General features: G+C 51.3%; 1 protein-coding gene across 1 annotated transcript in view; it reads right to left on the reverse strand.

Moving 5' to 3' along the window:
* Nucleotides 1-10424: 10424 nt before the first annotated feature.
* Nucleotides 10425-25666, reverse strand: part of C5H4orf50 (chromosome 5 C4orf50 homolog) — a 49016-nt gene continuing 33774 nt past the window's right edge. Inside the window, exons 9-13 of the mRNA XM_036852258.1 lie at nucleotides 24688-24744; nucleotides 21889-22071; nucleotides 15720-15768; nucleotides 13626-13747; nucleotides 10425-10670 (exon numbers count right to left, since the gene is read on the reverse strand). Coding sequence (XP_036708153.1) covers nucleotides 10425-10670; nucleotides 13626-13747; nucleotides 15720-15768; nucleotides 21889-22071; nucleotides 24688-24744 — 657 coding nt within the window. The remainder of the gene's footprint in view (nucleotides 10671-13625; nucleotides 13748-15719; nucleotides 15769-21888; nucleotides 22072-24687; nucleotides 24745-25666) is intronic.

A 25666-nucleotide genomic window follows, 5' to 3' on the forward strand; every position in this document is an offset into this window, starting at 1 on the left:
CCAGCAGGATCTGTACTAGAGACAACCAGATACAGTAAAATAGGTGCTTGGAGCACCATTAAAAGAAAACTGAGCAACTAACTTATGCATTCATTCAACAAACATTTATTGAGCCTCTAGTGGAAACCAGGCACAGTTCTAGGCACTGGGGATGCGGCTGGAAAAAAAAAAAGTGTTGGGGGGCCATAAGAAGTGGTCAGATCTTGGATATATTCTAAGGGTAGAGCTGACAGGATTTGCTGACCTGGGGATGGACACACACACACACACACACACAGGGTAAGAGAAGGAGGAGGAAGAAGAGAAGAAAGAGGGCATAGAAGTTAAGCTCACTTTGCAGCTTTCTTTGCTCTACTGAATTCCTGCAGGAAGCCAGCAAAATCACACCTCAGAATACTGAAAAGGCTGGCAACGGGCCCGGGACACCTCTGAGTGTGGAAAGGCAGAGCAGGACTAAATACAGGAGGACTGAAATCTGTACAGAAAGCAGCTGGGCCCTGGGGTCCCTGCCCCTGGGGCTGCTCAGCCAGGCGACCACCTCCCAGCCCCTGGCTGCCGGTGGGAAGCAGGTCCCAGGCCTGGGACTTCAGGAAGCCATCTGTTCTCACTCCACTTCCCTTCCTTAAGGGAACTTTGGGGAAAATATTCCAAACTTCCTGCGTAATCAGGTGCTGAAGGAAAAAGTACTGCCTGGTCCCTTTGAGGATGGACTTGATTTGATCATTCTTTTCTGGATGTCTTGGTTTAGATGTGTTTGGAGAAGTCAGAAGGAAAGCCAGGTGTTTCCAGGAGGCAGAGTGGGAAGGAGGGAGATGTCAGAGGAGCTGGAAAATGAGCGGGCCCTTCAGCTGGGCGCTCTGACCGTTAAGGATGACTGTGCTATGCGCCGCCGGGCCCTTGGCCCCTTACTCCACTGAGAGCACGTGAATTTTCTTTTTAAATTTTTTTTTAATTTATTTATTTTATTTTTGGCTGCATTGGGTCTTCGCTGCTGTGCGCGGGCTTTCTGTAGTTGCGGCGAGCGGGGGCTACTCTTTGTTGCGGTGTGCGGGCTTCTCATTGCAGTGGCTTCTCTTGTTGTGGAGCACGGGCTCTAGGCACGAGGGCTTCAGTAGTTGTGGCACGCGGCTCAGTAGTTGTGGCGCACGGGCTTAGTTGCTCCACAGCATGTGGGATCTTCCCGGACCAGGGCTCAAACCTGGGTCCCCTGCATTGGCAGGCGGATTCTTAACCACCGGAGGGCATGTGAATTTTCTGTCATGAATTTTGGTTTTACTTGGACATATTTTATCCCCACATAAAGATACTTGAGGAAAGGCAAAGGAGCACAGCAGAGGGAGCAGAAAGCTGCCACATGCCTCCTGTGAAGGGCACACTTTGCATGTGAGGTCACCTCCCATCTTGACCACCCTCCCACGTGGGGCACGTCCAAGTCCCACCGTGAGGGTGTAGTAGGTGGGACTGTTCTGATCGGTCCTTCCTCCTCTTGCCCTGTGGCCTTGTAATGCCGGGGAGTGGGTGGGGGAGTCTGTTTCCCCATCCTGTTGATGTTCTACCTGTTCACACAACTTACTGTGGCCCGTGGAATACGGTTCTGGGCCGAGGCATTAAGAGGCACTGATGCTCCGTCCACCCTCCTGTGTGCCACTAGAAGACAATGAATTCCAAGAATTCCAAGGAGAACATGGTGACGGGTGGCACAGGCCTGAAGCCAACCCTCAGCCTAGAGCAGAGCCTCCCTGCTGAGCCCAGCATGGTTAGCCAAGCCTCAGTGCACCTCAGACCTGACAGTGTGAGAGTGGATGCTTGAGGTCGCTGAGTTTGGGCTTGTTTGTTATGTGGTGATATTGATGCTACAGCTGATTAACACAGAGAGGTTAAGTGACTCCCCTAGGGACACACAGCTATTAAGCAGTAGTCCTGTGACTTCCTTATCAGGTGTTCCTTCTCTCCCCCCAGGCTGGGGCTGGGTGCAGAAGCAGGATGTTCCCAGGACAAGACCAGGATGCAGGGCTCAGACTACTTGCGGGAAATGGAAGAAAGCCGTGGCCTTGGTGGGGAGCAGTACCCTAATCACGCCAATGAGCAGAAACTACCTTCCTGTTGAGGGTTGCTCCCAGGCCAGGCTCAGGGAGAGCTTGGGCTCCTGAGTCAGGTTCAAAGACGCACGGGGGCAGGACACGGCCCTCCAGCCCTTGGCAAACAGGAGGGCCGCACTGGGAAGGCCTTGGGGGCTCCCTGAATCCTCTAAGACCTGCTGACCTCAGCCTGCTGACTTGGCACCTCTGGGCCTGAGTCGGCAAAAATAAGGTGCTGAGGCTAGTCTGGAGCGTTTGTGCGGAATCACAAAAAGATGCCCACGCCAGGTGGCTGCAGCCCACAGGTCTCTGTGTGAACTTGTAAAAGGCACCACTTCCTCCAGCCAGGCACGGTCTCCTGGCAAGGACAGAGCTGGGGGATTTAACCCCCTTTTGCCTCTGGACCATATACTTTGTTCAGTACACAAAGTGAACAAGCAGACCAGCAGCCCTGGAAGAGTGAAGAGGTTCGCTGTTTGGCTCCTGCTGCCTGACCATGGACCCGACTGGCCCACGCACACCCTCAGCAGGTGTGCTCGGAACCTGCTCTGCTGATCGCACCCAGGACAGCACCAGGGCACGGCAGGCCCTCAGCGTTGACCTGTGTCTGGTGAATAAACCGTCAGTAACAATAGGGAGTTGTCTATTGAGGCCACTGGGACTTAACCCATCAGCTTCTGTCTGCAGTCTTCCCCCTGTGTGTGTGGTGGAGGATATTGACTCTGGGGTCTGGTCTGGTGTGAGGCAAACACCAGGGTGTCCCAGTCCTAGGGATGGGGATGGGGATGGCGGAAGCAACAGCAGCTGGAGGCAGTGAGACCCAGCCCCGCCCCCCCTCCAGCCTCACACCTGCTTCCTGTCGCTAAATTGCTCTCAGCTGCCAGCAGACAGAGCCGCTAGTCTTGGAGCTGAGCCCTGGAGGGCTTGGGGGAGCATTTGGCTGAGATTTATAGCAAAGGGGAGAATTGATGTGCGTTGGGGAGGCAGGCAGAGGGATGGGGGAGGGGTGTGGGAGGGGAGAGCAGGAAGGGGAAGGGGAAGGGCTTGGGAGGAGTAATGGGGGGGGGATTAGCTCTGGGCAATAATCCAAGCGGCAGGGCCTCCCTGAGCTGGGCAGTGCAGCATAGGGGAAAGAGCTTAGGAGCACGGCAGGCCTGCGCTGGTTCTGAGATCTCTGTCCCCCACAAACCAAGAAAACTTACGTGGGAGTCGAGGCCTCTCTATGCGTTCTCGTCTGTAAAGGACAAGTGATGATGCTGAGCCCAAGGGGCTGTGAGAACCCCATGAAGGCAGGTGTGGACCCCTGGCACAGGCAGAGGCAGGAAGCAGCTTCAATCACATATTCCTTCCCGCTCCCAAGGTTGGGGAGCTGTGCTACCAGGGACACAAGTCACCATTTATCCCCCATTCACTGTATAGAAACCCTCAGGATGATTCCCCTCAGAGCTCAGAGCTGGAGGAAAAGTTCTCCAGAGCTGCTTCCTTTTATTGGCAATTCAATGCTGTCAAACCCATGTTATTCCCCTTTTTGCCTTGACTACCAGGAAGCTCAGACCTCATTTTTCCATTCAACTGTCATAGCTGCCCATAGCCTTAGTGCCGGGTATAATTATTCTCTCCTACCATCAGTTATTATCTGACCCTAAGTTTTCCCTCTCTGTAATACAGATTCTTTTTATTGTATCCATGTCTTTTATTTTAAGTCTCTTTAACTCCTTCTTGGAAGTAGGTAGGGACATATATAGCATGCCTGGGGGGTGGATTACATGGGTACAGGTGTGAGGACCCGTGTGTCAGGTATTGGGATTTGGCTCCAATGGAGGAAAAATTGATTTCAGAGTCAGAGCCAGACAGACTGGGCCTCAAATCCTGGCTCTGTCAGCCTGGGCATCTGTGAGCCTCAGTTTTCTCAGCTGCAAAATGGGGATAAACCCCCATCCCTCACAGGCTAGTCAGTGAGGAATTTCAGAGGCACACTGTGATAAAGCCATGCATGCCCAATGCCTGAGGCAACGATGGCTGTTATTTGGCCAGTGGGGGCACTATATTTTATACAACTCCGGAATTGGGAAGACATGCTGAGCCCTGACTTTAGCAGGTGGTGAATGTAACAGCAACAACAACAATAATAATAGCTTGCACAGTGAGCCAGGCTCCGTGCTTTATGCCTCACTGAATTGTCTTCCTAAGATATGAGGTCAAGTGTCCCCATTTTACAGATGAGAACACCGAGGCCCAGAGGGGGTCCGGTGTCATACAGAAAGGAAATGGCAGGCAGGATCTGAGGCCAGAGCCTGTTTCGTTGCACCCTGTAACTGCTCTCAAGGTCGACAGGCCAGGCAGAGGGGACAGAAGAGGCCGGGCCCTGTGGCCGTGCTTGGTCACCCTGTGGCTAGAGCAGGGGTGGGGGGGATGAAGCTGGAGGGGTTTGTCGGTCAGATCCCTGAGGGGCTGAAGGCCAGTGCCTGGGGCTGGGCTGCATCCTGTAGACTTGGACTCAAAGGGAGGAGGAAGTAGCTCAGGAAATTATTTTCCATGCCTAACAGTAATTTCTGTGTTTTTGAAAACGCTTTTTCTGGATGGCGGGGGATGCTGGCTTTCTACTTGAAGGCATGGTGGCAAGTTGCACTTGAAGATAACATCAACACCGCAAATGGCCAAGAGGCAGGCATTTAGCCTCTACTTAATCCTTCTGAGATACACTTTGGGAGGTGGGTCTGTTATTCGCATCGTTTTTCCAGGGGAGGAAACTGAGGCACAGAGAGGGTAAGCAGCTTGCTCAAGGTCACACAGCTGATGGTGGCAGAGCTGGATGTTAGAGCAGCTGCACAGCTTATACTCTACCGCCTATGTTAGGTTTGTTCATTTTAACAAGGGTCAAATGAAGTGAGAAGGCCTGGCCCAAGCAGTGGAAACGAGCCTCCTCATGGATGTTGAACAGGGGCTTTTAGGAAATGGGAGACACCAGCCCAGACCACCTCCTGAAGGCCTGGACAAAGACACCCTTGAATCCGTGGGAAGGCTTTCCGGGAAGAGGCAGACCAAGGAAGACGACCAAAGACCCTGGAGGGAACTGCAGCGGTTTGAGCCGGGTGGGGAGGGTCAGCGCAAAGCCGCACAGGGATTGAGCTCCTGTGACTGTTAAGTGTTGAAAAGCTCTCGGCCGGCTCCTTACAGCCCTGGATGAGCTTGGCTGCATCATCACCCACAGACCCGGCACAGCACCATCACTTCCCCCAATCTCTTTACACCTGCCTCCTCCGGGAGGCTTTTCAGTCCTAAGCTCTGTCTCCATCTGTACCACCAGCGATCCGCGCCCTCTCCTTACACCCTGGACTTCACCGATTCTTCATCTTCTCATTCTGCTTTTTAACATCACATGCATCAAGAGGAAACAATGGCAGCATTCCCATAGCTCTCATCACATCCCAGGGCCTCTTTTTAGTGCTTTTACTCACTCACCCCTCACAAACCACCCTAGGCTGTAGGCACCCCCATTGTACAGATTAGAAAACTGAGGCACAGAGAGGAGAGGTGAGGAGAGGAGCCAGAGCCCAAACCCAGGCAGGGCATGTGTGCTCAGCTCCTGGGCCACCTGCCTCCCAGCATTGGAGGGAAAGAAGGAAGGATGCGCACCTGGGCTGGGAGGGCCATGGGCGAGGTGCTGGTCACGGGGCATCTCCTGTAAGATGCCAGTGAGGTAAGATGAGGTTATGATGCTGTTATTTCCATTTTCTCAGGAGGAAACCAAGCCTTCAGGGGCCTTGGCTCTAGGCCTGCAGGTGGGGAGCATGGTGACGCTGGGATGTGAAGGCAGGACTCTGTGTTCAGGGCCCACACCCCATCCACCTGCTCGGGAGAGCCGGCCTGGGTACCAACTGCCACGTGGGACCGTCTACCCATGCCTCCTCTGCCCTGGCCCCTGCCAGCCCTCCTCCTGCTTCCTCTGCCCTAGCCGGGCTTCTACGTCTGGGGAAAACCCGGGCTGGAGTGTCCACCACTGAGCACAGTGTCTGGCATAAGCGTAGCTCAGAAGCCCTAGATCCCTTCCTGACTGGCCTCCACCCAGGCCACCACTTCTGCTCTCAGGACAATATCGCCCATCATGGCTCAGCCCAGACGCCACCTTCTCTGCTCCCCCTTGGCCTACAGGTTCCTCAGGGCCTTATCAGCTGTCCGTCCCTGGCGGCCAGACCCCAGCTTCCCTGCACTGAGGTCACTCATGCCCACGCATCAGCCTCCTGTCCGGGCGGCCAGTGCCTGCAGGATGGAAACACGGACGGTCCCTCCCTGGGGTCCTGTTCACTGAGCCGTCTCCCCAGTCTGATGTATCCCCTCCTCCTGAGGGCAGGGCCCCATCTGTCTAGTTCAGCGCCTCAAACCACGCTGGTCCATGGTTGAGGCTCAAAAAGTAAATGCTGAATTGAATCAGCACATCCTAGGGTGCATGATGGCGGGGACCCCCAAGCCTCATGAGGGGGAGCGAAAACTGTACCGTCTCAAAGTGGGGTGGGGAGTGGGTGTGGACAGGGCTCTCAAAGCGACAAAGGCTTCTCTGCTCTGACCCAGAAATTCCTCTTCTAGGAATCTGCCCTCAGATGAATTCACACGTGAGTGAAGGGATGGATGTACAAGCATCTTCATGACAGCACCGGTTTTGACAGCAAAAGATCAGAAACAATGCGAATGTCCATTGAAAGGGAGCTATTAAAATCCACACAATGGAAAACAGTGCAAGTGTTTAAAAACTGAATGAACAAAATTTATGTTCTGATGGGGAATGATCACCGAGATAAATGAACTGAAAAAACCAGAGCACAGGCATCGAGGTAAAACGGGTGTGTGTGTGTGCGGGTGTGTGACTGCTTAGAATATACAGGGTATCTCTGGAAGGAGTCATAAGAAACTGGGGTCATGTTTGCCTCTGGGGAGGGGAACCGGGAACAGGGGTGGGAAGGAGACTTGCACCATATAGATTTCTGTGCCTTCTGAATTTTGAAGCATGAAAATGTCTTCCCTATACTAAAGACACATGTAAAATCAAACAGGAAAGTCACAGTGGGATTGCAAAAAAAAGCAGCGCCTTCCACCGGGGGATTATAGAAGCACGTGTATATCCATCCACCTCTGGTTTCCTACCCCCGACACCACCCCAAGCCTTTGCCTGTGTGTTTGCCCCCGCCCGCAAGGACTCTCTCCCTGGCCGAGCCCTGCTCATCTGCGGGGCCCACCTCAGTCACCACTGACCCCTCCCTGACCCCTCCCTCGCTGGTCAGCCACTGCTTTGTGCCCCTGGACCCTGCATTCTCCCTGCTGCACCCTGCTTATGCCACTCGGTCTCCGGCTATCTGCACATCCGTCCCCGCAGGAGCCTGGAGGATGGGGACCTGGAGTGAGACCCCTGAGACCCAGCCCCCCAGTGCCTCATCTGCCCCGGCAGGTTCTCAGGGAAATATTTGCTGAACAGACCGCTTTGCGGTAGGAGCAAAATGCCTCCCGGAAGGGCATGGCAGTGAATGGCAGTGAATCAGGTGCAGGGAGAGGCTGCACTGAGCACTTGAACCGCTTGGCCAGGGGCCAAGGCAACCCTCTCATCCGATTTGCCTAAAAGCCCAGGTGGTTCGCAGCAGCGGGGGCGGGGTGTGCATTTACCTCACTGTGTTCAGGGCTCCTGCTCTGCGTAGCTCGGCCAGGCACCCCCAAGAAGGCGTCCACTGCTGCTTGCTGACAGCCCCGTGTGACAAATTGTTTTCTGCAGAGGCAGCTGGGCTGGTCCATCTGGCTGGTCTCCAGAGGCCTTGGGTCACTCGTGGTGGGAGGGGCGGCCCGAGCCAGCTCCTGCGGGCTGGGTTCCTGCCTGTCACCACTCGGTCGCCCGAGCAGGTCCTGTCCCTCGCCTGGGAGCATCTGACCAGGCTGGGCCCTGGCCCCATCAGGCCCACCAAGGGGGCAGCAGGGGAACACGGGGCCCCTTCCAAGGACGGGAGTCTACGGTCGAGGCAAGGCAAATGCCGCAGTCTACCATCCACCACGGCAAACGTGTCACCAGGAGGAATCACAGCACAAAGCAGTGACCCAGCTTGAGGAAATCCAAAGTGCCAGCCCCAGGCGGATTCACGGCTCAGGTTAATAATAAGCGGCTCCTGGCTTCAGAACATGATTTATTGTGGAATCATCGGGCTACGCTGCAAAGACTGCCGTGGCTTCTTTAATGGATTTTCCCCGGTGGCCTTTCTGCTGAAGCCCAGCATGTGAGCAGAGGCGGGAGGGAGCACTCAGGTGACAGAACACCGATGTCTGAACCTGGTGGGCGTATCTGGGGACCAGAAATGGCCTTGACTGCATCCGGCAGGCTCGGCCCTGTGGCTTAGCTGGCTGCTGACCCCGACGTCAGCCGGTTCATAGCCTGTCTTCAGCGTACTCCCAGTGATCAAAGCTCAAGGCATCGTCCCAGAAGAAAGGGAGGAGAGGGCAGAAGAGGTGAGCGCAAACCAGCTCTGCAGGACGCCGCACAGTTGGCAGTTATGGGGTGGCTGTGCTGATTCAAACCGTGAAAGTGATGACAGCAGTGGTTTCCAATCTGGGGACTCCTTGGGGTGTGATGGGGCCACAGGGCTTCCAGGAGGTTCTGGAGGACGGAGATGGGCATCTTCTGTAGTCTTGTTTCCCAGCACCTACCCGAGGTTCCGGAGCTCACATGGCAGTTACATTAGATGCTGAATGAACAAATGAATGGGTGGATCCATTGGTAACCCAATCCAAGGAACTGTGGTTGGACGTGATGGCCCACGACAGTCCCGGGGGCTAATGAAGACGGTAGCAGCTTGATGAGCTGATGCTCGCTCATGGATGTGCTTTTCTTACACCTTGATGGCCCCCCAGTTCTCCTCAAAATAAATCCATTCAGTTCTATCCTTGGGCTATGGTTAGGTACATAAGGTGCTAACGTCAGGGGAAGCTGGGTGAGGGCGTGTGGGAACTCTTTGCACTTTTCATTTCCACATAAAAAGCTAAAATACATGAAAATAAAATCAATATGCTTTGCCTACTGCCCCGGGAGCCCTCGGTTTCTTGTCCTGGTCCTTCCTTGTCCTTATGTGACAAGCCCCTCACCAGCCCCTCCTAGGGAGAGAGATGATGTCTCTGATCGGTGAGCCCGGGGACAGGGTCTGGGCACCTGTGGCCCAAGCCCCCTTGACTCTTCTTCTGCCTCTGGGTCCCACACCTGGGTCAGGGCAGGGTCCTGTTCCCGGAGGAAGTAATTGATGCTGGATAGGGATGAGGCCGTGACTCTTTGCACCCGGCTTGGCAAAGGGCTACTCTGCACGTTCCCGCTCTGGTGGCACACCAAAGTTCAGTTTCATCCTCAGAGCCTTTGCCCATGCTGTTCCCTCCTTCCCCACCTCACCCATGTACTGAACACCTTACCTCGTTGGGTCCATGGGCTCTGCTCAGCCATTCCTTCTGGAATGACCTCCCATTCCCCAAAGCCAGGCAGACCTGGCTTCAAAGCCCTTTGTCTCACATCTCACGGCACACTTAACCGTGACTGCACGGTGAGTTGTTTACACGTGTGCCTCTGTTGCCCTGTGAGCCCCTGGGGCAGGGGCCAACGTGGACTCACCTCTTTCTCCCTCATATCATATTGCCTGGTGTATATTAGATGTCCACAAATGTCTGTTGAATGAATGGACTTATCAGAAGGTTCTGATTGGTTTTAATGTTTTAAAATGTGAAAGAGATAATTACTTAAATGTCTCCTTTAGTAGACAAAAATCTTTTAAAACATGGGGAAGGGCCCCAGGCAGGAAAATAACAAAACAGTTCTCTGCAGCTGACAATGTTAGGAGCTATTAGATCAGGCCAGGGCTTCCCAACCCCGGCACTGCTGACATTTGGGCTGGACAATTCTTTGTTCTAGAAGGCTGTCCTGTGCACTGTAGGCGTTTAGCAGCATCCCTGGCCTCTACCCACTAGATGCCAGTGGCAGCTTCCCAGCTGCGACAACAAAAAATTTCTCCAGACGTTGTCAGATTTTGCCCTGCGGGATGGGGGGATCATACCCAGTGGAGAGCCATTGGGCCGGTCACTCGGTAGGTTTTGGAACAGAAAATATTGCCTTTGCTGCCTGGATATTTGCAAAGCTGGACTCCTAAGAATTCACAAGTCCAGTATTTCTCTTGAGCTCTGACAATCAACACAGATCCCCAAGCCACAGGCAAAGCCACTTGCCACCGAATGAGGGTTTTGAGTGCACCAATTTCTTAAAACGCTCTCTGAAAGTTCTGCATCAAATATTTACGGAGTCTAGGAAATGGCCCCAGAGAGTGAGTGGTCCTATTCCGTTTATAACTCCAACGGTGATTTATTGACCTGGGAAGTGCTGCAGACGCTTTGTCGAAGCTCTTGGTGCAAAGCCAGGATCCTTGCGGGGCTCAGGAGCTCGGGGGATGGCAGGAGGTGCTCAGCTTGGAGGCCAGGACAGGACATTCCACCTTTTTCTTGCAGACGTTGTACAGGGAGCCCTGGTTCCACAGCGATGGAAGCCTGGCACATTCCAGGGTCGGGCGTCGGCCCCGAGGGCCAGGGAAGCTGGAGGCAAGAGCACAATGAAATGGTCTCTGCTTCTACACGTCCATAAAAGCCCCTTTGGTCCCACATTTTATCCAAGGAAGAGATGGCAACAATACCGAACATTTATTGAGCACTTTCTGTGCCAGGCAGCTGCTATTACATGTCAGTGAGGCACATGCCATCAGCACTGAGTTATAGACGAGGCAGTGGAGATTGGGGTGGGGAAGGCTCAAACCCCAGGTCATTTAAAGGCCTGACAAGACGATCACTGACAGTATCTCCATAGAGTCATGTCCTCTGTAAATTTTGTTGCTCACGGTGACAAGAGATGATGACCTTTCCATTAAAAGGAAAGCAATGTCCACTGGATGCCAACCTCCTACTCCTCTGTTTTTGGGTTTTTTTCCCTCTAAGCTCAACCATAAAATAATTGTGACATATGACAAATTTAGTTACTGCCTTTCAAAAATGACCTCGTTTTCCTTCTAGGTCACTAATGCCCTGGTGTCGTTTAGAGTTCATTTTCACCATGGGAAGCTCTTACCAAAAGCCGGCCCAGAGAGATGGCCTGCAATCTGTTTTTCCTAGGGCAGAGAGCTCCGCTCCTCAATGCCTGTTACAACTGAACAGAACCAAGGCTGTGGGCAAAATGCAATGCTGGGGATAAGGATGAGGTGCCTGCATGACCTTCTAGAGAAAGAGCCCAACAGCCGCCTCCCACCTCACTCTTCATCCAAATCCACCCAACAAGGCCTCCTGTGGACCAGGTACTGTGTAAAGCACTCGAACAAAGACATTTACATTGACTATTCTGTCATCTCGCTATAAAGAAACAAAAGTATCCTGTGGCCTTGAAATTATGTCCAATAAAGGAGGAGTTTTTGTCCAGCAGCATTCTACAGTGTGGTGAGAACTCTGAAGAAGGTTGAGGAACACTTGAGAAACTTGGAACCATAAGAGTATTAAGATGCACTTGGGTTCATCCATTCATTCAATTTATGCTCCAACTATTTCCTCAAAAGCTTTGCTATCAGGTTCTGGCCAGTATCACTGAGTGCAGACATTGGAGGGTTTTTTTCTCACATTGAACTCCAGATTGTAACCTCAAGGGGGGCAGGAGAGACAACTCTCATCCCCCCAGTGAAGGCCCAGCATGATCTGGACACATAATGACCAGAGCATCAGCTCTAGAGCCAGACTGCCTGTGTTGGAACCTCAGCTCTTTAGCTGTGTGACCTGGGGCTGGCTATTTACCCTCTCTGTGCCTCACCTTTTCTCACAGGTGAAGTGGAGTGAATGTCAAGATCTATTTTGTGGGCCCATAGTGAGTACTGGAAAAGCTGATGGATTGCACATAGTAAGCATTCAAGAAATGGAAGCGGGGGTTTTCTTTCTCATTGTTTTTCTTATCAACATCATCATTATGATCTCCTAGACTCCTCTTTCCTTTATGCTGCAGCCTCATTTAATTGCTTACCAATCCCCCAATGCTTCAGGAGCATTCACCCCTCTGTCTTTGCAGGAGTCATTCCCTTTGCCTAACATGCCTTCTACCTGCTTGTAATAAGGTAGGTCAAAGATCAAAAGTCAGATGTAATTTTCCTAGAAAAAGATCAAAGCTGGAAAGAAGTTCTCATTACTAGATAATAAGCCTACAGATAAGTAATTTGAAATGAAAGTCACCAGTTAGAAAAAAAAAGTTTAAGGTCAATCAATAACAATTTATTGAACACCTCCTGTGCCAGGCAGTACAGTAATTATGTTATGTGCATGACTTCATTGAATTGTCCCAAAGACCCCGAGAGGTAAATATTAGCTCCATTTGTTAGATTAAAAAAATTAATATAAGCATGAAGGCAAGAGAGAAGCCATAGGAATAAAAGGAAGAAGAAAAACAATAATAATAAGTTGAAATAAAATGCCAAGACTAAGATCAGTTTCCTCCTAAGTAATGGCTGCTTTTTTTTTTTTTTTTGGAGCATCTCTTATTTTCCTGAGACATATTCAACTCTGCTTATCTGATTTTATCCTCATATCAGCAGTAGCCAGCATTATCCCCATTTTACAGATGAGGAGATTTAAGCACAGACAAAGTAAGTGATCCACCCAACATCACACTGAATTACAGCTGAGATTGGAACTCAGGCCTGTCAGACTCCAAATATCATAAGTAAAATAGGTTTTCTCTGGGAAAAAAGAGTGCTTCTCTGGCTCTGACTGATTAGGACATTTTGGACCAAACCTCCAGTAAGAGCATCTAGGAAAGCTGGACAAAATATAGCAAAAGATCTATTTGAAACCATCTGAGAGCTACAAAGACTGTGAGGATATGTGGGACTAAAATTCAAGAAAGGACAGAAGCCAAGAGTAGTTGGCCCACATTGAAGGCTGTATTTCCCTCCAAGTGAAGGTGAAGCCTGTGTGTGATTGTGGTGGCTGAGAGGTAGAAAGCTAAGCAGAGATTTTGACAGCCTCATGGAGTGGGAAGTGGCTGGGGAAGGACACTGATAAACATTACAGGTTTTTGCTTGGAAACATGAAAGGTTATGCCCTAAGAGTAAGAGTGAGCAAGAAATAAAACAGATCTCATAAGTACTAGAATTATCTCTGAATCAGTTCTGATGTGCGGAACAAAGGAAGTCCTGTCTGGATGAAGACACTGTCAAATTACATCTTCACATTGTCACACATGATGTCTAGCACTCAGTGAAAAATAACAAGACACAGAACACGTGATATGACCCAATACACAAAATTTAAAAACAGATAATAAAAATAGACTAGAAGGGGAAAACAGAGGGGTGCTTTGTGGTCACTTTCTAGTTCTGGACCTGGTGATGGCTTTATGGGCACATACCGCTCCATGACAATTCATTGAGCTGTACATTTCCAAGTTGTACCCTTTTCTGTATGTGAGTTATACTTTCAATAAAAACGTTTATTTGAGAAATTAAGTGACTGATGTCCTCTCACCTTCAAAGAATCCAGTTGAACTGTCTGTGCTGGCCACTCAGCCTCTGGAATAGGCCAGGACTCTGAATGCAAAGGTCTTTGGAGGACACTGTCCATTTCGGGATTCAGGAGGTATTTCTGAGCTAGAAGAGAATGTTCTCAGTCAAGCCTCAGTTCAGAAGTCTATTCTAAAAATCAACAAGTCGGACTTCCCTGGTGGCGCAGTGATTAGAGAATCCGCCTGCCAGTGCAGGGGACACGGGTTCAAGCCCTGGTCCGGGAAGATCCCACATGCCCCGGAGCAACTAAGCCCATGCACCACAACTACTGAGCCTGTGCTCTAGAGCCTGCAAGCCACAACTACTGAGCCTGCGTGGCACAACTACTGAAGCCTGCGTGCCTAGAGTCCGTGCTCTGCAACAAAGAGAAGCCACCACAACGAGAAGCCTGAGCACCGCAACAAAGAGTAGCCCCCGCTCACCGCAACTAGAGAAAGCCCGCATGCAGCAACGAAGACCCAACGCAGCCAAAAATGAATAAATAAATGAATAAATTTAAAAAAAACCTATATGTCATAAAATAACCTTAAAAAGAAAATCAACAAGTCTCTGAGCCTTTTCATTGTCTTTCATTCCCAGATCCCTTCACCCCACAACAGAGGCCCTCTTGGGTGCATTTGAACTCTGAGTGCCACATTCACAGCCCTCTGATGGTACTGCCATGGTCTTGGGATATCCTAGAAAATTGCCTGCCTGCTTCACTCTCCACTACTAGGCTGTAAGCTCCTTCAGCAGAAGGACCACCACCTCTGAAGCTGACTCATTTTTGTAAGCCCTGCAACACCTATCAGGGATCTGGCACATGGCAGCCTTCTAGATATGCTGAATGAATAAGTAACTAAATTAATCTAGTACATTTCCTTCTTCTAAAGGTGAGGAACCTGAGCCCAGAGAAGGGACGACACTTGCATAAACTAGTGGCAGAAGCAGGACCAGCTAGAATTTATGCACCTCCAACTGTGAAAACAGATGCCAACTCAGGCTGCAGGGATAGAAGACAAAGGTACAGAAGGGCAGGCCCATCCTGACCAGCTAAAAACTGAAGCCAGGTACCTCTTCTTGCTTGTTGGCGCCCTGCAGTGTGTCAGGCACTAACATTCTGAAAAAGATCATGTTATCCTCCTTTTAAAGATAAGAGTCTGGGGCTCAGAGAGGTTAATTAACTCATCCAAGATCACACAGCTGTAAGAACAGAATCTAGTAATACGAATCGCTAAGCGAGCAGTTATCAAGAGCAGCTCAGTCACCTAAAGGTAACTCTATCCATACTTTCTTCACTTTTATATTGAGCACCTGAAAACAAAGTAACCCTAAACAAACCCTTAGGAACACCCCTCCCCCAGTGCTGCTACTACACTGCACTCATAAGACAAGGCCCAGGGAAGTTCTCTCTGGCCAGATAGCATCTTAATTTTCTTTTTAACAATAAGAATAATAGAACAACAAAACCCCACCCATGTTACCATCTAAGTAACCACTGTTGGTATTTTAGTTTATCTTCTAGCCTAAGTTGCCAATCATTCACAGATGTTCACGTACAGTTGTATCATTGTAGTCATCCGATACATTCCATTTTCTATCCTTTTTTAATTTAGTAGGATATCCTAATTCCCATGCTATCACATTGGTACTTATCAGCATCATTTTAGTGACTAGTACTTCATACTCAGTGAATATGGGTTAATTAACAATACTGGAGTTTTTCCCCACAGTTTTTCACTGTTATCAATACCCTGGCATGAATATGCCTGTCCATTGAGCTTTTCCACATATAGAATTATTTACTTAGGATAAATTTCCAGGACTGAAACTACAGGGTTGCAGAATTTGGCCACTTTGGCAGTGGCAGTAGTTTTCTAATGCGTTCTCCTTAAGTAGTGAAATGAAAAGGCAGAGTCAGTAGGGAAGAGAGTGCAAGATAGTGTGGTCTGGTTTCCTTTAGTCGTCTGCACTTGACCGTGGGCTTTTCCCCACCCTGGCCCACCTGTCAGATTGTCCTGCCGGTGTGGACTGTGTCTGAGCATGCAGACTATTCCTAACTGAAAATCACACTGACCTCTTACAACTGCTGTCTTCTCAGATTCGACGTCCAGGTGATGGCTTGTCTGGAAGAAAAGACATCTCAGCAGTTATTCTTCATGACACAGCTGGAAAAGCCATCTACAGACAACTACGACTGGAAAAACCAGCCCCCTCACCGCTGCAGAAAGTGCATTCTCTGGCCAGATCCACTCCTCCCTGTGTGTGCGAACATACAGGCAGGACCTCCCCTCCTCCTCTGCCTACGATCCTCAGAGGGGTCCAGGACTTGCTCCCAGGGATACAGGTGCGAGGAAAAGCTTCCACTTCCTTTACTCAAATTGAATCTCCAAAGGGAAACTGATGACTGCATTTTTTTTTAAAATAAATTTATTTATTTTTATTTTAGGCTGTGTTGGGTCTTCGTTGTGGTGCGCGGGCTTCTCATTGCAGTGGCTTCTCTTATTGCCAAGCATGGGCTCTAGGCACGTGGGCTTCAGTAGCTGTGGCACTCGGGTTCAGTAGTTGTGGCTCGCGGGCTCTAGATCGCAGGCTCAGTAGTTGCAGCGCCCGGGCCTAGTTGCTCCACGGCATATGGGATCTTCCCGGACCAGGGCCCGAACCCGTGTCGCCTGCATCGGCAGGCGGACTCCCAACCACTGCGCCACCAGGGAAGCCCTGATGACTGCATTTTAAAAGCTGTTAAAAGGGGGGAAATGAGGGCAGCTGGACGGCAGAGTCTCCAGGAGAAATACTCTCTCTGTGTGGAAGTCCCTTCGACACCTTGTGAGAGCTGATTGCTGAGCTGCACCGGGGACTCCTGACTCAGTCACCCAGGAAATCAGGTTGGGCTGGACCTGAGTCCCTGCACCACCCCCTGGTGGACTAGTTGTCCTCCTGGACCCCACATGCACACAGGAAGAGGTGAAGCGGCAATGGTAACTCTGCTCTGAGAGCACTTCACTTATATCCCCTAAAACCATGTGTCTTCGAGTACCATGACCCTTCACACCCCAGTGCCTTTGCTCATGCAGGTCTCTCAGCCTAGAGGGCCTTCACTCCATCCTTCCAGCTAGTAAAACTCTTCTTTTTTAATCCTTCAAGGCCTATTTTGTGTGCTTCCTTCTCCAGGGATTATATTCCCAAATAAGTCTCCTTCTCTCTGCTCATTGCTATGTTTCAAGTGAACACCTGGGTTTGGAGCTAGTCTTACTAGACACAGACTTCTTCAAAGTGAAACTGAGGTTTCATTGACTTTTGTATCCACAGAGTAGTCTCACAGGCACTAAACTACTTCTGGAGGCACTGCATATTCAGTACCTGATCAGAGATCTATAGATCTTTCCCCTGCTTCCTGCTCCTCGTTTATCCCATAGGCCTGGAGAGGCTTGGAGCCAGGCAGCCGCAGGTTGAAACCTGGCTCTGCTGTTTACGGGCTCCATGGTCTTGGCCAAGTCAGCTGAACTCTCTGAGCCTTGTTCTCTCCATCTGCAGAGTGGAGCCACTAACATGGTCCTTGCAGGGTTTTGTCAGAGTGAAATAAGAATGAACGTCTAGGGCTTCCTTGGTGGCGCAGTGGTTGAGAATCTGCCTGCCAATGCAGGGGACACGGGTTCGAGCCCTGGTCTGGGAAGATCCCACATGCCGCGGAGCAACTAGGCCCGTGAGCCACAATTACTGAGCCTGCGCGTCTGGAGCCTGTGCTCCGCAACAAGAGAGGCCGCGATAGTGAGAGGCCCGCGCACCGCGATGAAGAGTGGCCCCCGCTCGCCGCTGCTAGAGAAAGCCCTCGCACAGAAACGAAGACCCAACACAGCCATAAATAATAAATAAATACATAATTAATTAAAAAAAAAATGAACGTCTACTAAATGTTCCACATACAGTAGCAGATGGATAAAGCCTCCCCCTACACACTCCACTCCCCGACCCCTCTCCCCAGGTAAATTTTGGGGGAATATTCTCAAATTCATAAAAGGTAGAACATCAAGAGAAAATAATTGCCTGGATCCTTGGGGGCCCAGGCTCGGGGTTGTTGATTTAATGAATTAAGGGAGTTTAGGACTCTCAGTCTCACTGCTTCTTTCAAGATGAGATTCCATTTCCAAAGGCCCATATATAGATCTTGTTGACCAATGCCCAGAGGAGAGCAAGATGTTTCCAGGACATGGAAGAAAGAGGAAAAAGCAGGGCAGGAGGAAGTGGAATTAGCAGCCTCCTTGCCAGGTGGCTTGTGTCTCTCCGAGGCTGGGGTCTCCATGACCCTCAGGTGTTAGTACGTCAATCCCCTGACCTCCCCCAGTGGAGCAGTACTTTGGTTCTGCTTGAAGGGACCCTACATCCTCTGTGAGTGTCTTTATGTGACAGCACTGTGAGGGGAATTTCAGGTGGGATCTTGTTCAACCCTCACAGAGCCCTACAAGAGGTCAGCAACCCCCGCCCCTTGCTACCAAGGCCTAAGAGAGCAGGCGGCTTTGGGAGGTGAAGCACCGGAGTGGCTTGGCACAGAGGACTGTCACAGAGTGGTAATTCTTCAGGATCTGGGGTGTCTTTATCTGCTGGGTGAAACTCTGTGTGAAGAGAGGGCAATAATCCTCACGTCCCAGGAACCGCAGGGAGTCAGGCAGGGCCAACCCACCCAGGTCTCTGATGGACCTTCCATTTGTTGAGTTGACCCCAGGCTGGACCCTGCAAGCATGGGCAGGAGGGCACCCCTGAACTACTTCCCCTTGGCACCCTGGCATCTGCCTCCAAGAAGGGGATGACACCTGAGTACATGCAACAAAGAAGGTGTCTCATTCTTGGCTTGGGAATGTCAATAGCCTAGGTCCTGGTGAGATCCAGAAAAAATAGGTGTCCTGGGACTGGGGAGGGGGGAGGAACTTAAGAGGTCCTGAGAAGGTGCCCTGAGCCCTGCCCAGTCAAGCCAGTTTGGGGGATGGGGTGGAACTGAGAACCCCCCGTCTCCATTTAGGAGTCCAAGAATGGAAGGAACCCGCCCTTCCCGTGCTCCCATCTCAGCTAAAGCCAGGGAGGTGGCAAGACCCCATGTTCCCAGATGGAAGACAGTAGGAGAGCTGGCCAAGCTAGCCTCGTGGAATCCTCCTGCTTCAGGACCAATGCCCGAGCTGAAGAGAACCAGCAGAGCTAGAGGAAGGCCACCAGGGCGGGTGCAAGGCCAACCTGTGGACATCCAGCCCACAGGCCTGCAGGGTTCCTCTTCCCGAAGCACATCGATCCTGTTCCACCCCTTCAGCAGCTCTCCATTCACTGTAGAACCAAATGCAAACACCCCTGCGGGCAGTCAGGTGTCCGTGACCTCCCATCCAGCCTCTTGGAACTCCTCCACTTGGGATCCCTCACTCCAGCCAGCCTGGAGCCCTCTTTGCTTCTTAAACACATCACAGGGGTTTTTTTCCCACTGCCTTTTATCTGCACACTGAGGATTGGCCTTCCAGCGACAAGAGGGACAGACTCACTGAAGGCCTAGTCTGTATGTGCCAGAGCCCGTGCTGCTGCCCACATGCCCCACAGCCCTGCAAGACACCCAACACACCCCCCTTCGCACAGGGGTCGCAGCTGCAGTGCACAGAATCCCACGGCCAGGTTCAAATCCCAGCTCTGCTCAGGCAAATGATTTAACACACAAAAAGCTGAGCTAGAAAGCTGCTTATAGACGTGTGTCTTTGGGCACGACTTGTAACCTCTTTGAGCCTCAGTGTTCCCATTTGGAAAGGGGGATAATAATAGCACCTCCCCCACGGAAGGACTACCTGAGTCAGTTACATAAAGTCCCCAGGGTAAGTGATACATGTCAGTGTCCCCTCCTAAGGCCACAGAGCTAGACAGAAGCAGAGCTAAGATTTGAAGCCAGGGCTCCTGGGTGCCAGAACCCGCCCCCTTGGCAACTGCTCACCCAAGGACCAGGTTCCTAACTCGTGGGACATCCCTGCACAAGGTGCTTCATGATCTCCAACTGTCTTCATGTCCATTCTGCCAAGTAGGTCGTAATATTCCCACTTTACAGATGAGCAAACTGAGGCTCAGAGCAATTAAGGTCTTTTCCAAAGACACACACACACAGTCTCTGTCTAAGCCCTTCCTTCTTGACGCTCGCTATAATTTATGATTATTTCTCTCTTTGACTGCATGCACGTTTTGGCCTGTTTGGTTCACCATTTCTCCCCAACCCCAAGCACTATGCCTGACTTGTGGCAATAGGTGCTCAATAAATATTTGTGGAATGAAATGGCAGAGCCAAGCTTTTGTGGTTTGTGGAGGGAACAGTGAGCCGCCTCCCAGATCATGAAAATGGGGGTGTTCTTGGTGAGCTGAACTGCAAAATAATGCAAAATGGGTCACGGCCGATTCAAAGTCACCTTAAAAGGAGGAAGTAGAAGCTTATGATTGGCCATAGCCTTTCAAAAGGTCTGGGTGGGGAGACACCCTGGCCCCAGGGGAGTCATGTGGAGCACATCCTTACAGGAAACTAACACATCAGGCTGATGACACCATTAACACTCTCTGTTCTCATTGAATGACCTTCTGACTATAAATATATATTGACTTACAAATGAAAAAAAATGAATGAATGAACTTGACTTTCCAGATAACTCCACTATAGGGAGAGAATATGCTGATTATTTTTTCATCCATCCAATATTTCATCCTGCACGCAGTTCAGTCTCTCATGGGAAACTATTAAGTTAGTGTTCAGGTTTATACTTCAGTCTCTGTGAATTTGGTCAATGTAAGTCAGCCTGTTCAATCCCAGTGAACAAATCGGGTCTAATTTCAGAGGCTGCCAGACCGAGAGCAGCCCTTGGAGGGTGGGGCCCTCAGTGCAATGATGCCTTCTCAGCACACAGCCAGCCTCCCTCCCAGGTGACACCTGCCGCATCCAATATCTTCCCTGGAACTCTGCACACAGGGACTGTGCCCGGTCCCTTGACAAGATGCTGACCTCTCTCTCCATCCTTATTCTGCCTCTGAAGAGGCTTGAAACCCTCGGGCAAAGGGATGAGCACTGGACCGGGAGTCTGGGGCTCTGGATTCAAATTCTGGCTCTGAACCAAGTTGCCATGGCCCTGAGCAGGCCCCTTGGCCTCCTGGTGTCCATGTCCACTGTGTGGCAATTTGGACGAGAGGACACCTAAAACCCTGAAGGCTGTGGGGGAAGGAAGGGACAGAAAGGGTCGGCCTGCAGAGGCTGGGCTGGGAAGGCCGAGGAAGGTGACGCAGGCCTGGGGCTACACTGCCAAAAGCAGGCCCCCCTGGGGGCAGAGCCCAGGAGGGACCCTGGAAAACAGGGCTGGCTGCGTGCACGGCAGCAGCTGCATTTCACCCTCGCATCGTCAGGAGCTGAGCTAGCCTGGTGGGGGCACAGCTGGCTGGTCCCCAGGAATGGGGCTGTGTGCCTGGGTATGTGTGCGTGCTTGCGTGTGTGTGTGTGTGCATGTGCGTGTGCGCGCGCGTGTACATGGGCAGACTCAGCTGAGCACCCGAGGGTGCTGCATGTACACAGACACCCAGGTACCACTGTTGAGAGCCAGGCGGAGACCCCGGAGCATCTTTACTAGACCTGGGTCAGAACTGGTATCCATCACCATCTGCACTACCTGGTAGCTGTGTGACCTCAAGAGAGACTTCCAACCTCTCTGAGCCTCTGTTTCCTCCCTCTTCTGTAGACCGTTAGGAGAGGAAATCCTCATTCATTTACTTCATTACTTCATTCATTCAACAAATATTCCCTGAGTAGCTTTTCTGTGCCAGGCACTAGGGAGACAGAAATGGATATGAAGCAGCTCTGGTTTCAACAGAGAAACGCTGACAAAACTCCCCTAACAGTAGGGGGCAAACCCCTCGAATGTCCCACGTCAGTCATATCCATGTGCAATGAAGGACGGAGGGGCGTGTGGCTAATCCTGTGGTCCGCGGAATTTAGAGCAGGCTCCTGGGCAAGGTCACACCTGAACTGTGCCCTGAAGGATGGATGGTGGGGGCTACAGGACAGACAAAAAAATCTGCCAGAGGAAGCAGTAAGTGCTAAGGTCTTGAGGCACACGTGAAAGACCCATCTAGTGAAATAAACGCCACAGTGCTTGTTTGATGCTGAATTGAGACAGGGCAGGGCAGGCAGGTGGAGGGTAGGTTGCTGAGCTCACAGCCCCAACAGGAAGAGGGCAGGGCTGTCTGTGGGACTCTACCTGTGGGACCCCCGGAGCCAGGAAGGTGGCCGCGTACTCAGCCAGCGCCCCGTCATTCACCACGTTGCTTGCCGTCTCGGAGAGCTGGTGGTTCTCCACCCCGTGTCTGTGCAGCTCCTGGAGCAGGTGTGTGATCAGGTGGTTCCTCTCCCGACACTTCTGGACCAGGGAAGCCAGCTTAGCCTGAAAGGGTGGGAGGGAAGACACAGTCAGGTGGGTCCACGCATGCAGGACTCCCAGGGGGGCTGGATGACTGAGCTGGGGGGCAGGGCCTCGGCTCCCTGCTCTGCATCCCGCAGCCCTGCCTTAGCTCAGCCTCCTCCCTGCAATCCCTCCCTCCACCCAGAAGCCAGAGCCAGCTTTGAAAACAAGGGGCCGCACTGCTGCCCAGCACCCCAGGGGCTCCTCACTGCTGTCTGGACGCCTTCTGGACGGGTAGGCAGCGTGGACTTCAGCTAGCTATGAGACAAGCCCCTCTCTATCCCTCGACTTGCTCATCTGTACCCTGGGCATCATCAGGGCACCAGGACCAAAGGAGATAGTGCAGGCAAAGCACGCACACGGGGCCAGCCCAGGCAGCCCCTCATGCACGAAAGGTCAGACCTGTCCCTGTGCCTCTCCAGCCCGATCACGACCACCCTCCTTCTCACTCCTCTTGTTCCGGACACACGGGTCCACTCCCCAACCCCGGCACCCCAGAACTTCCCCATCACTCCTTTGTAGCTCATGCCCCAAGCCCAGAAAAGCCTTGCGCAGATCCATGCAGAGGCCAGCCTGGGCATCGTCTCCCCGGGCAGGCTTCCGTCACGCTCAGGACTTGGGTCTCTCTGTGCCCAGGCTCCCGGCTTCCTTCTGTCCCAGCAGTTAATCTTTGTATTTGTGGGTCTGTCTCCCACATAGCCTGGGGGATCCTCAAGGTCAAGGCTGACATTCCCCTGGGTCCCCGGCACCGTCCCTACGCCGTGGCTGGGCACAGCATGGCCCGTGGGAGAGATTTGTTACATGAGTGATGCGAGTTCGTGACCCTCCCACCGTGAAATGACCTCCCACATTTGTGCATGTCCGGAGGGGTTGATAGACTCTCACCATCTCCTGCTCCATCGGAGGAGGTGATGACCCCTTCCTGCCAGAACTCCCTTCCAAGCCCATCCCAGAGGGTCGGGGACTTTTGCACATCAGTTTCTAGGCAGTGATGTCCGGGTGCCCAGTACCGCAGGCAGGCAGCATAGGAGGGTGGTCTGACCTGGACGCTGGGGTGCCCCAGGCCCCCTGAATCACATCCCTGAAACATCGGGGCCTCTTCATTCAGCCAGCATCAGCTGAACACCTACTATGTGCAGCTCTCCCAAGAAAGAGGCCATTGTTGACGGTGACAATGACTCCACTGGGCTCTTGGAGAGACAGCGAGGCCAAGGGGAAGGTTGCAGCCTTTGGCATCAGACAGAACTGGGTTAAATCTTGGTTCTGCCACTGAGTAGCTCTGTGTGACTATGGGCAAGGCACTGCATCTCTCTGAGCCTCAGTTTCCCTATCCATAGAGTAGCCTTCATGTTCCTGACATGTTCCTGACATGTTGAGAAACTGTGCTATTGAGAAAATATGTCTGGAGTACCTGGCACATGGTAAGCATTCAACAGAGAGTGGCCATCGTCATTAGAATCCTTACAAAACCTCCCACGCCAGGTTAGGAATCATGATTCCCATCTGCAGATGAGAAAACTGAGCCTCCAGCGGTGAATGACGCCCTGAGGAGGGGCTGGATCTTGAACCCAGATCGCTATGGCTCCTCCCGTCCAGCCCGACCTCTTCTGCTCAGGCCTTGCCTCGTGTGAATGACGTGGTGCTGGTGCTGTTTCTCTTTCCATCTTGAGTTTGTAAAGCACTTTGTCGTGTACAAGGGATTACGGTCCTCATTTAAGTAAATGGTACATAGCAAATGATGAAAATAACGAAGGAGCAAGAAAACCTCCCATTTTCAAGAGCTTTACACTTTTCTCTCCACTTCTCCATGGACACCATCCATGGAGGGTCAGAAGAAGCTGTGAGAGCAGCCGAGCAGGAATTACTGTTATTTCAGAGTGAGTGGGATTTGGCAAGTCAGTGGGGTCCCGGGGCTCAACCATGTCCTTCTAACTCCCAGCCAGAGCCCCTCCTAGTAGAGTAGAAAGAAAAAGCAGCCCCTCCAGGTCCACTGCCCAAATCCAGGTGCCATATTTGAGATTAAACGTGCCACCTCAACCAAACTACAGTTTCAATTAGCATGTTAAACCCTGTGAGCCAGTAATGCCATTTCTGGGAATCTGTCCTCAAGAAATGTCTAGATACGTGGGGAAAACTTTTCTAATATAAAATGTGCAACATGGTGTTTATGTGCAATAATGCAAAAGAGAGAGGGAGGGAGGGAGAGAGGGAAGGAGAATGGACAGAGGGATTTGAACACCCGAAAGGGTCTGGCAGCTTTATGAACTGCGGTGTCTCCTGCTTTAGACTGCAGCATGAACAGCAGCTTCAAAGGCTGGTAAAGACAAGGACAGCCCCTGTATGGGTTATACTCCCAAGTGGAAAAAGCCGGACACAGACATACAGGTATAGTAGGATCTCAGACACATGTAAAATATACTGGAAGAAAATGCATGCAAATGTTAGATTCAAATAGGGACTTGGGGTGCCATTGGTCTCTTTCCTTCTTCTTTCCAGTGTTTTTATACAATAGAGATGGACTGCCTCCTAATGGGAAAAATACTAAGCTCTTTTTTCTTTTGAAAGGGACATTTCATATTGATTTCACACATGTATTACCTTCAAAGGAGTCACAGCCAAATTTGCTTCATGGTGCTTTTTCTGAAGTGCATCAACCTGAAAGAGAACCGAGATTTTTGATAACGTTGAACCGTGGATTACACAGCTCGGTGCGTCCACAGGCGAGCCATGCTCAGAGAGGTTGGCTCTTATCCCCCTCTTTCCCCACAGGAGTTCTCGGTGGGAACAGGGACATTTCCCATCAGCTCCTCGGCCAGATCAGAGGAGGACGGATGCTCTGAGCACTGGAGAATGAGCTCTGCCAGACTGCAGTTGCCAGAGCCAGTTCTGTTGCCTCTTACTTCAGGAAGGAAGCCTTCCCCATTCCGCATGCAGAGGTGCCAGAGTTCTTTGGTGTGGTGTTAAACCTACAGGTTTCCTAGCCAGACACCCTAACCCTCGTCCAGCCACTCACTAGAACTGTGACCCTGTGCAACTCAAGTCTTTCTCTGCCTCAGCTTTCTCATCTGTAAAGTGAGGTTAATATTAGTGCCCACCTAAGGGTGAAGATTGGATAAGGACTCTGTGAATCGATTCCTGTAAAGTGCTTAGAAAAGGCCTGGCATCTGGTCAACATTCGATGAATATAAATCATTATTACTCTCTGAAGCAGGCACGTGTGTGAAGCCACCTTGGACCTTCCAGCCTAGCCCAGCATCCAGCTGAATACCACCAAGTGATCCCCACTGATGCTTTGCAGAGCAGAATTGCCCAGCTGAGTCCTGCCTAAATTCCTGTTCCACAAAATGAACATTTCTATGCATCTATTTTGGCACACGTTTCTGAATATATTTGAAGAGTAAAAGGCCAGCTCCAAGCGGACTGTCTTCTATTCAAAAGGCACACAGTAATAAGCTATAATAAGACAGGTGTTCTGTGAATTCTTCTCACTCACTCTCTGATTCCTTCTGTAGTCAGTACAAGAAAGCTAGATAAATAAAAGTACTTCTTCCTCTTCCCTTGACCTCTTCTGACCTCT

This window comes from Balaenoptera musculus, chromosome 5, assembly GCF_009873245.2.
Source record: "Balaenoptera musculus isolate JJ_BM4_2016_0621 chromosome 5, mBalMus1.pri.v3, whole genome shotgun sequence".
Lineage (NCBI taxonomy): Eukaryota > Metazoa > Chordata > Mammalia > Artiodactyla > Balaenopteridae > Balaenoptera > Balaenoptera musculus.